This window comes from Hyla sarda, chromosome 3 (assembly GCF_029499605.1).
Source record: "Hyla sarda isolate aHylSar1 chromosome 3, aHylSar1.hap1, whole genome shotgun sequence".
Taxonomy (NCBI): domain Eukaryota; kingdom Metazoa; phylum Chordata; class Amphibia; order Anura; family Hylidae; genus Hyla; species Hyla sarda.
This window is the reverse complement of record NC_079191.1, coordinates 141959561-141975069: the sequence shown is the minus strand read 5'-3', so window position 1 is coordinate 141975069 and position 15509 is coordinate 141959561. Positions and strand designations below refer to the sequence as shown.

General features: G+C 42.8%; 1 protein-coding gene across 1 annotated transcript in view; it reads right to left on the bottom strand.

Moving 5' to 3' along the window:
* SKIL (SKI like proto-oncogene) overlaps window positions 1-13427 on the bottom strand; it is a 61597-nt gene extending 48170 nt beyond the window's left edge. Inside the window, exons 1-2 of the mRNA XM_056565165.1 lie at window positions 13014-13427; window positions 9557-11130 (exon numbers count right to left, since the gene is read on the bottom strand). Of these exons, the coding sequence (XP_056421140.1) occupies window positions 9557-10603 (1047 nt within the window). The 5' untranslated portion in view covers window positions 10604-11130; window positions 13014-13427. The remainder of the gene's footprint in view (window positions 1-9556; window positions 11131-13013) is intronic.
* Between the last annotated feature and the right edge of the window lie 2082 nt (window positions 13428-15509).

Sequence of the window (15509 nt, the reverse complement as noted above, 5' to 3'; positions counted from 1 at the left end):
AAAAAAGCAAGACTACATTTTGCCAAAATTAACTTAAGTAAGCCAAAATCCTACTGGGAAAACATCTTGTGGACAGATGAGACCAAGATAGAGCTTTTTGGTAAAGCACATCATTCTACTGTTTCCCAAAAAGAGAATGAGGCCTACAAAGAAAAGAACACAGTACCTACAGTGAAATATGGTGGAGGTTCAATGATGTTTTGGGGTTCTTATGCTGCCTCTGGCACTGGGTGCCTTGAATGTGTGCAGGGCATCATGAAATCTGAGGATTTCCAACAGATTTTGGGTCGCACTGTACAGCTCAGTGTCAGAAAGCTGGGTTTGAGTCCAAGATCTTGGGTCTTCCAGCAGGACAATGACCCCAAACATACATAAAAAAGCACCCAGAAATGGATGGCAACAAAGCGCTGGAGAGTTCTGAAGTGGCCAGCAATGAGTCCAGATCTAAAACCCATTAAACACCTGTGGAGAGATCTTAAAATTGCTGCTGGGAAAAGGCGCCCTTCCAATAAGAGAGACCTGGAGCAGTTTGCAAAGGAAAAGTGGTCCAACATTCCGGCTGAGAGGTGTAAGAAGCTTATTGATGCTTATAGGAAGCGACTGATTTCAGTTATTTTTTCCAAAGGGTGTGCAACCAAATAATATATTAATAATTTTGTCCAGCCCATTTTTGGAGTTTGGTGTGACAATATGTCCAATTAGCTTTTTTCCTCCTTTTTTTGATTTAGTTCCAATACACACAAAGGGAATAAACATGTCTATAGCAAAAAATGTGTTACTGCAATCCTTTTCTGTGAGAAATACTTCATTTTCTTGAAAAATTTCAGGGGTGACAACATTTACAGCCATGACTGTAGCAGCAAACAGATATTTGAAGCTGCTGGTGCTTCTGAAGTCCCACGGACATCAAGGTGTAGAGTCCTCCACAGTCATGCAACTGTGCATAAACCTATTCGGCCACCACTAACCAATGCTCACAAGCAGAAACAGCTGCATTTGGCAGAAAAATACAAGAAGACTAATTTTCAAACAGTCTTGTTCACTGATGAGTGCCATGCAACCCTGGATGGTCCAGATGGAAGGAGTAGTGGATGATTAATGGATGGTCACCCTGTTTCAACAAGGCTGCGATGTCAGCAAGGCGGTGGTGGAGTCATGTTTTGGGCTGGAATCATGGGAAGAGAGCTGGTTGCCTCTTTTAGGGTCCCCAAAGGCGTAAAGAGGATCTCTGCAAAGTATGTGGAGTTTCTGCCTGACCACTTTCTTCCCTGGTACAGAAGGAAGAACTATGCTTTCCGTAATAAAATCATCTTCACGCATGATAATCTCATACTGCAAAGAATACCTCTGCATCAATGGCTGCTATGGGGATAAATAGAGAAAGACATGGTGTGGCCTCCGTCCTCCCCTGACCTCAATCCTATTAAGAACCTTTGGAGCATCCTTAAGCAAAAGATCTATGAGGGTGGGAGGCAGTTTACATCCAAACAGCAGCTCTGGGAGGCTTTTCTGACATCTTGCAAACAAATTCAAGCAGAAACTGTCCAAAAACTCAAGTTTAATGGATGCAAGACTTGTGAAGCTTCTATCAAACAAGGGGTCCTATGTTAAAATGTAACGTGACCTGTTAAAATGTTTAAAATATTGTTAAAATGTTTGATTGAAATACCGTATTTTTCGCCGTATAAGATGCACTTTTTCTTCACCAAAACTGGGGGGGGGAGTTGGTGCGTCTTATATGGCGAATACACCCCTATCGCAGCGGTCCCTGCGGCCATCAACGGCCGGGACCCGCGGCCAATACAGGACATCACCGGTCGCGGTGATGCCCTGTATTAACCCTTCAGACATGGCGATCAAAGCTGACCGCTGCGTCTGAAGCGAAAATAACACTAACCCGGCTGTTCAGTCGGGCTGTTCGGGAACAGCCCGACTGAATAGCTGGGTTAGTGCTTACAGGACACCGGGAGGAACCTTACCTGCCTCCTCGGTGTCTGCTCCGTGCCGGGATCCCCTGTATGGCCGGCTTTCTCCTTCCTCGTAATGACGTCGCGTACGTGCGTCGGCGTGCGTAATGACGTGATGGAGGCAACGGAGAGCGAGGATACCCGGCCGGCAGCAGAGATGTTCCGGAGCGACGGGGACACGGCGACAGCAATGGAGTGACATCCAGGGCAGCAGTGACGGGTCCGGAGCGGCGGGGACACGTGAGTATTACCTCCTATACCAGTGGTCTTCAACCTGCGGACCTCCAGAGGTTGCAAAACTACAACTCCCAGCATGCCCGGACAGCCAACAGCTGTCCGGGCATGCTGGGAGTTGTAGTTTTGCAACATCTGGAGGTCCGCAGGTTGAAGACCACAATTGGGTTCAAAATCTTTATTTTTTTTAGATTTTGCACCTATAAATTGGGTGCGTCTTATACGCCGGTGTGTCCTATACGGCGAAAAATACGGTAGCTTTTGATTTCAGTAAATATGCTGCAAACACAACAAATTACAATTTTCAGTTATTTACAACCTACAAAGTGTTTTGAAACTTACTTTGCGTAATAATTTGGAACAGTGCATTGTAAGTTTAGGTTAAAAAAAAATACTGTTATTAGGAGGTTTGTTCAATAAAATTTGAATTGTACTCTTAATAGTTGATAACATGAGAATTATGCTTACATCATGTAGGTAAATGAGAAAAATATAATTTGCATAATAATTTGGAACAGGGTGTAATAGAAGACAGTGCAAGCACCTCTTCACTCCAAGGGACAGATAAGGCAACCTACCACTTGGCATCTGGTATACAATTTTATAATGGACTTATCTTGCCAATTAATGCACCACCATGTACTCCTATCCTTATTCATGATGGAACAGACATGTCAATTTTAGTCTGTGGTTTTGCAGTGACCTCCATCTTTCACAGGAAATGTTCATCACAGCAGACTACAGAATGTGTGCACTGACTATTTCCCATAGTACTTCAAAAGGTCTCTTACAATAGGCAATAGTGGCTGTTGCATACAGCAGGAGTGGAAAGAGTTAAGTCTATTATGGTTGCAGAATTTTGTCCAAAAGGAAATAAACAGATAATATAAAGGCACTATAGTCTAATAAATGTGAGGGGGGGGAAAAAAAAAAAAAAAAAAAAAAAAATGAAGATGTAGTATAAACTTCCTTTCACAACACACTACCCACCCAGCATGATGCTTTTATCATACCGTAATTATTCAATCCCTGAATGTTATTCTGATGACTGTCTCATGTCTAGCTTTATATATAACATGTACACAATTCTCATGTACAGCCTTTTGGCTCTGAATCCTACTGTGCTTCTATTCTCATTTTACATCTTGACATTTGCAAGTATGAACAAAAACAAGACAGCGCTCTATGTAGCCATGCATTCGGTCTACAGGGATCAACAAATGTATATGAACACAGCAACACTCAGAGTGTGCAATAAAAACACAATGGAGCAGGATTTACTGTTGAAAATGCGCCAGACTTTTACCACAATCTGCACATTAATTATGTGTTTAGAACATCTTTTCTGTTTTGGTAAAAAGGTTGTGACTTAAACTAGGGATCGACCGATTATCGGTTTGGCCGATATCGGCCGATAATCAAGATTTTGGACATTATCGGTATCGGCAATTACCTTACCTTGCCACCCAGAGATGACCGTCGCCGCCGCTGCCCCATTGCCTCCCCCTATCCTCTGCCCACATACCGCCGCCCCATTGGCTCCCCCCATCCTCTGGCCACATGCCACTGCCCCATCGCCTCCCCCCTATCCTTTGCCCATATACCGCCGCCGCTCCATCCCCCGTGTTATAATTACCTGTTCCCGGGGTCCGCGATCCTTCTGGCTCCTGCACTGTTGCTGTGCACTGCGCAATAACGAGTGACGTCCCCAATGCGACGTCACCGTCAGTGCGCACAGTGACAGCGCAGGAAAATTTTGCCACAAGATTCTGTTGCAAATTGAGCCAGTAACAGCTGGTCTAAGCCTAGACTAGATAGTATAAAGATCCTTCAAATGTAAAGAATAGCCTGAGCCACTGTGACTGAGCCACTCTGAAAAATTCTTAAATGGGCACTGTCAGATACAAAAACTTTTTATACATTGTAAACCTTTGCAAAACCTTAACCTTTCTAATATATTTCATAAGAAAATTAGCTTTCCTTTTTATAGAAATCATGGCTTTGTCCAAGCTGAAGCACAGGCATGGACAAATTCCAGTAAGTGAGGGTGGGACAGGAGAGAGCACAGAGGAGTCCTACCAGACAGGAGAGAGCAGAGAGAAGTCCTACCAGACAGGAGAGAGCAGAGAGGAGTCCTACCAGACAGGAGAGAGCACAGAGGAGTGTTATCAGACAGGAGAGAGCACAGAGGAGTGCTATCAGACAGGAGAGAGCACAGAGGAGTCCTACCAGACAGGGGAGAGCACAGAGGAGTGCTATCAGACAGGAGAGAGCACAGAGGAGTGCTATCAGACAGGAAAGAGCACAGAGGAGTGCTATCAGACAGTAGAGAGCACAAAGGAGTCCTACCAGATAGGAGAGAGCACAAAGGAGTCCTACCAGAGAGGAGAGAGCACAGAGGAGTCCTATCAGACAGGAGAGAGCACAGAGGAGTCCTACGATCATACGATACCTTCAGAGTAGTAAAAGACGTCTTCTACTAGAATAATACCCTTATAATAAGAAGTTGGCATTCTGCAATCCCTTAATACAGGTGGGTAGTGACTGAGGGCCTGGTGTGTTATGGCTACCGTCAAATTATTCCTGTTAACAAATGCTTGATTTCTACTCAGCTTATGACATATGTATAATAAATGAGAAGCTGCTACATCTATATTTTATGACATTTTAGTACAGTTTTTTAATTATCTCCCATAGCTCTCATAATAAACAGTCATTTATTTACAGTACAGTTGTACAGTATCAGGCTCTATAATGTAAAAATACACTTTCTTCAAAAATAAATGTTTAATTGGGAATGGCTTCTATAAATATTACTTTAACTGAACAAATACATTAGTGACAGAGGACCTGCGACAGGCAAATCCATCATAATTACCAAAAGAGGCTGTTAACTAACATAACGCCGCCATTGATCTGATTTGCTCAGATGACAGGTAGACAAGAAACGTGTCGCAACACAGGTCAGAGGGGAGGCAGTACTTGGTCGAGACATCTCCATTTACTTCATGCAATAAGCAGAGTGTGAGGAATTCAAAATAAATGAAATGATGAAAAAAATAACGACCGCCACCACACAAATACACACACACATACACACACGATAAGAAAGAAGAGAGCCTTCACATCTGTCCCTAAACAACATGTGTTATCAGCAAACAAATCACTTACAATGTGTCAGTAAGGCTGAATTTACATACAACACTCCATCAGGGGTATTTTTTTGTGCAAAAACTAGCCCATCCAATGTCACCAGTCCTTTTTATCTTTTTTTTTTTTTCTTATAAAAAGGTATTAAAGCCAGATAAGAGAATGCTGCAAGAGAACATTTTCATATTCATTGTCTGGACTAATCCTGCATCCCCACTGAAGCGTTAGGCTATGTTTACATGTATTGGGGGCTCTGTTTGGGGCCTCCGATGCAGATTCCATTTAACTAAACGGGACAAAAAAAGCTCTGTGGAATATTGCAGAATGACAGACACCAGATGAAAATCCAACAGACCCCATTTAAGTCAAACAGGGTTTCACATCATCTGTTTGTGTGTCAAACAGACTCTCTGGCTCCGTTCACTTTTCCTGAATGGAATCTACGAGAAATGCCCTGAGCAGAGGTATGCAGAAAAGTCAAGGTCCCAAAGTTCTGCTAGAAATGTTGCTTATTGAAGTTTCAAATATAGGGGTATACAGTACTCGTTTCGGGAAACAGATTGCCTTACTCAGATGTTCGACAGCTGAGGAAGGCAAAGTGTTTGACAAAATGTGTACTGTATAAAAAAAAAAAAAAAGGATAACAAAAAACCTTGTTATCAGCACATAACCGAGCCATTTGCTTTACGTGTACCTGTCATTAAAAAAATCTGGGTGTAAAGTACACACTTAGCGTTCTCTCTTTCGTGACCAAGATGGACTCAAGTCTATTGGGCTATCTTGGTCTTCTAGCAGCACACTTTTCTCCCGGTTCACTCTAGAAAATATTTTTTGACATGTTCCTAGAACATCCAAAAAGTCCATTGTAACAGCATCCAAAGTTTTGGATCAAGTGAAAATCTTTATTCCCCATAGCATACAACTATGGGGAATAGTTTTCAGGAACTGGTGACTATGCATTTGGCTGGATTTTGAATAATCTGGGAGTGCTGTGGCTATCTAAGTTTTTGCTTATGTTCCTAGGACATGTGTCCAGGTTTGTTTTTGTTTTTTTAAACAACAGATACACTTGAAGACCCTAGATGAAACCAGTCCCTAATCTGTGTGCTGTCATATGGCAGCTCTGCATGGTATTAACAAGGTTATTCCTTCCTAGAACAATGGGGGAGATTTATCAAAACCTGCCCAGAGGAAAAGTTGCCCAGTTGCCCATAGCAACCAGATTGCTTCTTTCATTGTTAACAAGGCCTCGGCAAAATGAAAGAAGCAATCAGATTGGTTGCTATGGGCAAGTGGGCAACTTTTCCTTTGCACAGGTTTTGATAAATCTCCCCCAAAGTCTTTAGAATAAAATACCAATCTAACATCTGATGGAGCATAACACAATTTATTTTCTCCTGAATTCCAAATGAGTCAGACAGAAGAAACTTCCATGTGACCCCCAGCCCCCCCTTCCACCCTACATAGTGTTCCCTTAACTTATTACATATTTTTTTCCCCGACTTAAATTCTAAATCATGGAAATGTGCTAGTAAACATTAACATTTTTCACATATGGTTTAAAACATCTCTCTGTAGTGGTAAACATTTACAGACAAAGTTTACATACATGAAGGAAGCCAGGGTACAATATTTCCATCCCTCACATTGTGCGTATTCTCTGTTTGTGTATGTCCCTGTCTTGCCATTATAAACAGCAAAACATATTGCAAATTGCTGAGAATGGGGTCACATTTTTCGGTGTATACATCCAGTCTAAGGATCCTAGAGCTTTTGCACAGGAGAGGAGAAACAACTGCTTGTTGTTTTAAAAGGGGTATTCCAGGAAAAAAAATAAAAACTTTATATGTCAACTGGCTCCAGAAAGTTAAACAGATTTGTAAATTACTTCTATTAAAAAATCTTAATCATTCCAGTAATTATCAGCTGCTGAAGTTGACTTGTTCTTTTCTGTCTGGCCATAGTGCTCTCTGCTGACATCTCTGCTCGTCTCGGGAACTGCACAGAGTAGAATAGATTTGCTATGGGGATTTGCTTCTACTTTGGACAGTTCCCGAGACACGTCATCACAGAGCACTTAGACAGAAAAGAACAGCTCAACTTCAGCAGCTAAAAATGATGAAAGGATTAAGATTTTTTTAATAGAAGTAATATACAAATTTGTTTAACTTTCTGGAGCCAGTTGATATATAAAAAAAAGTTTTTTCCTGGATAACCCCTTTAACATACTTGCTTGTAGTCCCACCAATGTCGTGGGTGTTCCCTGTCGTTCTAGATTTAAACATATGTTACAAGTTTATATGTCTACTTTTCTAAATATATCTGAAATATGAGCATAACTACATTTGTAGCAGAATGCAACCACTATGGTTCTCAACAGCAAAGGGGCCTAACTCCAATCATAAAAGGTGCAGTTAGTGTGGACTACGACAGTAATAATTTAACTGAGGCCCTACTGTAGCTTTCACTATATAACATCTAAGTGATCCCTGCTGTGTGCATGATTCCTTCTATGTAGCATTACTTTTTGCACTAATACAGTGTAGGGATAACTGCCTAGGACATTTTTTTTTTTTCATGCTGTGACCTCACTGAGAGCATCCTCCCTCTCTGTGGCATGACATTAGCGTATGCATCCACCCTCCTGACTTCAATGTCCGCATCCTCCTAACCTAGTGCTATGACATCACTTTATGCATCTGCCCTCCCTGAACCATAACATCACAGTGTACATCCTCCCTGTACACATCCTCCTTCCCTGGGCCATGACATCACTGCACTTCCTTCCTCCCATGACATCATCCCATGACAATAAACCGTGTGTATTCAACAACCCTGTGCACTTCATCCATCACTGTGCTGTGACATCATTGTGTGCATCCTTACTTCCTGTGCCCTGACCTTCCTGTAACTATCCTCTCTCACTGTGCTGCAATATCACTGTACACCTCCTCCCTGTGCCATATCATCACTGCGTGCATCCTCCCTGTGCAGGGACATCACTGTGTGCAACACCCAATCCTGTGCTGTGACATTACTGTATGCATCTTCCCTTTATGTGTGCAACCCTCAATCCTGTAGCGTGACACTACTGTATGCATCAGATAACCCTGTGCTGTGACATCACTGTATGCATCCTCCCTCAGGGAGTGCAACCCCCACTCCTGTGAAGATACTAATGCATGCATCCATGACATTATGGTGTGGAACCCCCAATTCTGTGACGTGACACTAGTGTATACATTTTTCATAACCGTGTACTGTGACATCACTGTATGCATCCTCCTTGTAACATAACATCACTTTGTGCATCCTCCCTCTCTGTTCTGCAACATCATGGCATGCATCATTCATGTTCTGTTACATCACAATGTACTAAAATAGTCATAAAGGTTTAATGTTCTGAACCTATTGTTGGTAAGGAAGTTATTTGTTATGTCCCAAACCAAGGGAAGTAGACCAACAAAAGGTTATGGTAACATAAAAAAAGAATCTAATGATATTATGTATTCCTGAGCGTAAACATTTCTCCTTATAATGAATATGTTTCCTAGAGCAAAATCAGATCACCAGATGCAATTTCATGGCAGGCTTCATAATATGAATTTTAAGCTCAAGCTTTGCTGCTTCTTCAGAAACCCTGATGGGATGACTTGTAACATACTAGAAACAATATTGCATATATAGTAGCAGCAAATCATACCAGATGTATTGATAAAAGGGAGCCACAACTGGTGAGAAGAAGGAAATTCTCACTTAAAAAGGAGATTTTCTTGAAGGCCCTTAAAAACACACATGGTTGCCTGCTACTTCCTAGCAACCACCTTCAAAAACCCACAATTTTACTACAATGCAAGCAATGCCATTGATCTCCATGGATCAGCAGGTACAGACACAGGAAAGAAACATAGCCTTTCATGTATGCAATAAAACATAGTTACTTACCTAAGGGGGCTCAATCTAAAGTAGAAAATACATAATTGGTTAAATCCCTTGAAATAATTGACAAATACAGTGAAACTACTTTGAAAGAAACATTGAAAATTGGCTTTCTATGGAGTAATGGACAGTAGACAAACAAACAATCTGTTCTGAATAAGGGATGGTCTTCAAGAGAGGTTTCACAAGGCATGGTCCAAAACCTGCCATAATCACAATACATATATTACATCTTGTAGACACAGATCGAACAAAACCAGACTTACTTTGGGTTGTATTCTCTTGGGTTGGTTCTTCTTGCTGAACTTCTCCTTCATCTCTTCTAAAAGAACTTTCATCTTTTTTCCTTCTGGGGTATTCAGACACTTTGGGCTCAGGTGGAGATAACAATGCCACTTGGCAGAATCAAAGCCCCAATGGCAGGTCCTCTTATCTGGCGACCGGTGAGAGTGCATGACAAATGTCTGTGTTGAGAACATCCCATAGCACTCCAAGCACTGAATGCAAGTGGCATCGGGTTGGGTATAAAGTTGAGGTGCAAACAAACCCTGGCACTTTCCTAAACAATCATGTTCAACTTCAAAGGCACTACCTGTTTCCTTTAACTGAGCCAAAGAGTTTTTTGCAGGCAGCAAGCTGCCATTTTGTGGGTAGGTATGTGGCCGCAAAAGAGCATTGCATAGTCTCTGAGCATCTGTCAAAGTGATCAGTCCACAAGAAGGGGCATTAAACGGAAGAATTCCCAAAACTTTTAATATGTGAAGCTGGTCTGATGTACAACGCGAGCAGTATATGTACATTTCATCACACACAATATTAATCTGCTGGAGAGAGTAGTCCCGCAATACAGAGTTCAACACTTGAGGCAGGCAAAGTCTTTTTTCACCTCCTACCATAAAGCAAGAAATAGACTCCCCTTCCAGTTCTGTCTGGGTGAGCTCTGTGGAACTGTCTGATGGAATGAGAAGTGGACCAGGATGAATTTGTGGGGAAGGAAGAGGCAAGAACACGGTTGGCGACATGTTTTCTTGCGAAAATCGAGCAGAAAATGCAGCAGGACCACCTAGGGAACTCCGGCTACTTAGATTGAACTGTGCTAGCGTGTGTTTGAGTCCAGGATTTAGCTCCGATGACCCACCAAGTGGCACACTGGTAGGCTTGGTAACATCTTTATTCTCCTCTGCAGCGGTGTTTTTAAAGTCATCTATCTCCATCTTGATAGCTATTACTTTGTTTGCAACATCTGGAACATCTACACTGACATCAGTCTCCATGGCCACTTTCTTTAATGGGGGTCTTCCGTCTTCCCCCATATTTACAGTTCCTTCAGATACCAAAACTTAAATGGTATGACGTTGGGGCTTTATAATCTAAAAAACAGCATTGCATTAGAAATTAAATACAAATGATTTGTTTCCAGAGCACATCTATGCTACATCATTTATGGATGTAAAGATCTAGAAATAAGTTCACAAAAATGGCATCAATGTCACGCCCACAAAAGGAAAATCTATGAATCTGGGCTTTCCGATCCAATCTTTCATTGAACCACAAGTGCAGAGTGCAACAGATTTCTCAAAGTGCCTGCAAACAGTTAATGTCAATTTAATGGCTTATGTTCTTCTATTTGGTCAAGTTCACATCAGAAAATTGCATCCACATGACAACATAGGGAGAGGAGAACGAAGTCAGTCTGTGAAATGAAGATCTAATGGCGACAGAGCTTCTAGCGTGGTGTTTTCTAGGATCCAGTTCATAGGAGTTATTTCTGAACACATATCCGAGAACAAAGAGTCGTCCTCTTCTGCTGGTGTTTTATTTCAATAAGTTGCGGTTTCATCTAGAAAAAGAAGGAGAAAAACGTGTGTTCTTTAACACTGTCAAGGTCAAATCCAGAAAACGTGCACAAGCATTATTCTATATACAAGGCATTTTTATGACCAGCAAATTAACATGCCCCTTTGGACCCCATAATCTGCATGGTAGGTGAAGATGTGAGCATGCATTGGCATGTAACAGAAGGTCATGATGATTATCCTTTGTGTTGGCTTTTTACATGATCTCAGGCATATCAATCGGCGTGCCAAGCCTCGCTCTCTAATCTACGAGCCGTGCTCCAGATTGCTGGAGGTGCTGCAAGCTGTATTTCAGGCACACAATAAAGACCCGTTTAATGGCAAACACTGAAACAGGAACGTGACTGCAAGCTTAAACACATGGAAATACTTGGTTTAACCCAGTAAGTGGGAAGGGAAAGAAAAGCAGCAGAAATCTCCCCGAAGACTGTCATGTGATAATCCATGTAGTCAGCTAACAGTTCACTGCAGTCCAGCAGGAGGCTGATAACTGGAGATGCTGATGGCAGGACCCCAGGAATGAGCATCTTCATCCCTGCCCACGCTGTGCTAGCCCCCCAGGTGTTTAACCCTGTCCTTCCTAGGGACTGGAAAAAAATCTGGTTTAGAATCAAGGGCTGGAAACTAAAAATAAATAAACAAAGAAAATTGCATTTACAGGTGAAAGATGCTGATAAGTTTAATAGCAGGAGGCAAATCTGCAGGAAAATAATAAGCAATGACTAAAAGGCAAGCAAATTCAATGTGCACAACACACAATAGCAATTGGAGATGTCCAGCAATATCCACGTGATAACGAATCCAATGCTGGAGGTCAAGCCCCCATACATGGACTACATAATAAGGACGTTCTAACTCACTGACAGACAATAGACACCGACAAATGGATCATTTTTATCTCTAGATAATATCCCATTCTGGATAATGCTGTGGTTCTGCCAGTGCTTGCAGTGCATCATAGAATCATTAATAAAGCAGGGAGAAAACAATAGGCGAGGGAATCCCCGGACCAAAGAGGCATTTAATTCCGCAAGCAGACAAATCAATGACTGATGCTGGGAAGTCTAATGTGAGCGCTGTCACATCCCAGGCACTGGCCACAGACGGCTGCTGCTAGCCCCGACAGCTGGCCCTTTAACCCCTAACCTCTGAAGACGGCCAGGGACAATCAGGTTTCTGAGACACATGAGATAAAAAAAAATTCTGCAGACGACTGTATTATCATAACAATCTATCAACATAATGTAGTAACATAATGTATCAACATAAATATTATCTACAGAGCCCAATGTCCCAGCAACTAAACAATTTCCCTTCAGATCCCCTCTAGTGTCCATTGTGCCTACCCTGGAAGAATTCTGACCATAATAACGGGTAACACACAATGTTCTGATAAACATAAGGGCGCGCAACATTATTTCATATGGCGTGGACGCGTCCAATTAATAAATCCGATATCGGGATCATTAATAGAGGGATCCATTACTGGTCTGCAATAAATAATGTCAGGATCCATTACTGGACTATTATAAATCAGCTATAGGATTATTATCGCTTGGAATGACAATTGAGGGCATTTGGGCATCACTATGCCCAGCCTTGGGTTCCCTGTGTGGTTAGCTGGCACAGGACATGGTACAGGATAAATGGCACAGCGGTGGCACTGTCAGTGTCCAGCACAGGCGCAGTGGCCGTGTCCTCCAAGGGCCCCTGTTCACACGGACACCTGGGGCCCCGCACAGTTACCTGCCACCCCTGGACAGGTGTCTTAGTGACGGAGCCGACAGCCTGTCTAGCAGCCCGCAGTGACCTCTCACCCCCTGAGCCTACAAGAGCCCCCAGCACGACGACCTCCAGGGCTTGTTACCTTGGTAGCTCCGGCGGTCCAGTTCTTGCTTCGGTGCCATTGCTGTTCTGGCTCGGTGTCAGGCAGCCACCCTCCTCCTCCTGCCGCTGCTGCTCTCCCTCCCCGGGCTACGGGGCGTGACGTCACCGCTGCACACGATCCGCCTCCCTCCTGCCGTCTGTCGGCTCAGTCTGCGGGGCGCAGGAAGCAGTGACGTCACTAGGAGGAGGCGGAGGAGAGGGTGAGGAGAGGGCAGACGCGCTGCTCACGTGACGTGTGTGTGTACGTCTCCCTGCTCGTGGAGGATGTGTCAGGGCGGTGAGCGCTGCTGGGAAACAGACGGGGGGCACGCGGTGTCCTCTGACTGCACCTAGGCCTGGCCCGCCGCCCTGTACTATCCACAGGGGCACACATACAAAGCGTTTTCACCTGTTAAATATTAACCCCTTAGCGACTCAGCCCTTTTTTTTTTTGCAATTCTGACCACTGTCACTAATCATTAATAACTCTGAAATGCTTTTACCTTATTCAGATTCCGAGATTTTTTCTTTCGTGACATATTCTACTTTAACCCCTTAAGGACGAAGCCCATTTGGGCCTTAAGGACGCAGCCAATTAAATTTTTATGTTTTCGTTTTTTCCTCCTCGTCTTCAAAAAATCATAATTCTTTTATATTTTCATCCACAGACTAATATGAGGGCTTGTTTTTTGCGTGACCAGTTGTCTGTTGTAATGTCATCACTCACTTTGCCATAAAATGTATGGCGCAACCAAAAAAATACTATTTGTGTGGTGAAATTAAACAGAAACCGCAATTTTGCTAATTTTGGAAGGTTTTGTTTTCACGCCCTACAATTCACGGTAAAAATGACATGTGTTCTTTTTTCTTTGGGTCGATACGATTAAAATGATACCCATGATAACATACTTTTCTAATACTGTTGTGCTTAAAAAAAATCGCAACCTTTTTAACCAAATTAGTACATTTAAAATCTCCCTATTTTGAAGACCTATAACTTTTTCATTTTTTCGTATAAGCGGCGGTATGAGGGCTCATTTTTTGATATCACATATGCTTAATCCATTTTTTAGAAATTTTTTGGGAATAAAATGTTATAAAAAAAAATCTACTTTGGACTTTTTTTTATTTTTACGTTCACACCGTTCACCGTACGGTATCATTAACATTTTATTTTAATAGTTCAGATATTTACGCACGCGGCGATACTAAATATGTATATAAAATATTTTTTTAACACTTTGGGGGTGAAATAGGTTAAATGGGACAATTTACGTTTTTATTGGGGGAGGGGGTTTTTCACATTTTTTTTACTTTTACTTTTTTTACTTTTATTTTTACACTTTAATAGTCCCCACAGGGGACTATTTATAGCAATCATTCGATTGCTAATACTGTTCAGTGCTATGTATATGACATAGCACTGATCAGTGTTATCGGTCATCTTCTGCTCTGGTCTGCGGGAAGGCAGATCAGAAGACGCCGGGAAGGCAGCTGAGGCAGGTGAGGGGACCTCCGTCTGCCGCTCTGGATGATCGGATCGTCGCGGCAGCGCTGCGGGCGATCCGATCATCCATTTTAGTGACCGCGATGCTGCAGATGCCAAGATCTGTATTGATCACGGCATCTGAGGGGTTAATAGCAGACATCTGCGGGATCGCGGCTGTCCGCCATTACGGGCGGGTCCCTGGCTGCGATCAGCAGCTGGGACCTGCCGCGCATGATCCGGGCATCGCTACAATGCTCGTGGTTATGCTTAGGACGTAAATGTACCTCCTGGTGTGTTAAGTACCACCTCACCAGGACGTACATTTACGTCCTCCGTCGTTAAGGGGTTAAGGGTACGTTCTCACGGGCGGATTTTCGCATAGTATTTAGCTGCAGATCCGCTGATGAAGGCCCCGCTGTATGCTGGCTTTATATGTGCCTGCTGGTAGCGGCAATACGCCGCTACGAGCAGACAAAGTGCAGCGATGTGCACGGCACACTCGCACATCGCGGCCGCTCTCCCTGCTCTGAGCTAGGCAGAGAGCTCCCACGATGTGCAAGTATACTGAGACTTGTCCATCGCAGTGTGTCTGCTCGTAGCGGCGTATTGCCACTACCAGCAGGCACATGTAAAGCCAGCATAGAGCGGGCCTTCACCAGCGGGTTTACAGCGTAAAATACACTGTAAATCCGTGCATGTGAACGTACCCTAACATAGTGGTAAATTTTTGTCCTTACTTGCATCCTTTCTCGGAGAAAAATCCTAAAATGTAATGAAAATGTTTGCATTGTTCTGACTTGGAAATTCTCTGCTTGTAAGGAAAATAGACATCCCAAATAAATTATTTATTGATTCCCAAATACAATATGTCTATGAAATGTTTTAACTTTTTGAAGACATTAGAGGGCTTCAAAGTATAGCAGCATAAATGACCCCATTATAGAAACTACACCCCTCAAAGTATTAAAGATGACATTCAGAAAGTTTGTTAACCCTTTAGGTGTTTCA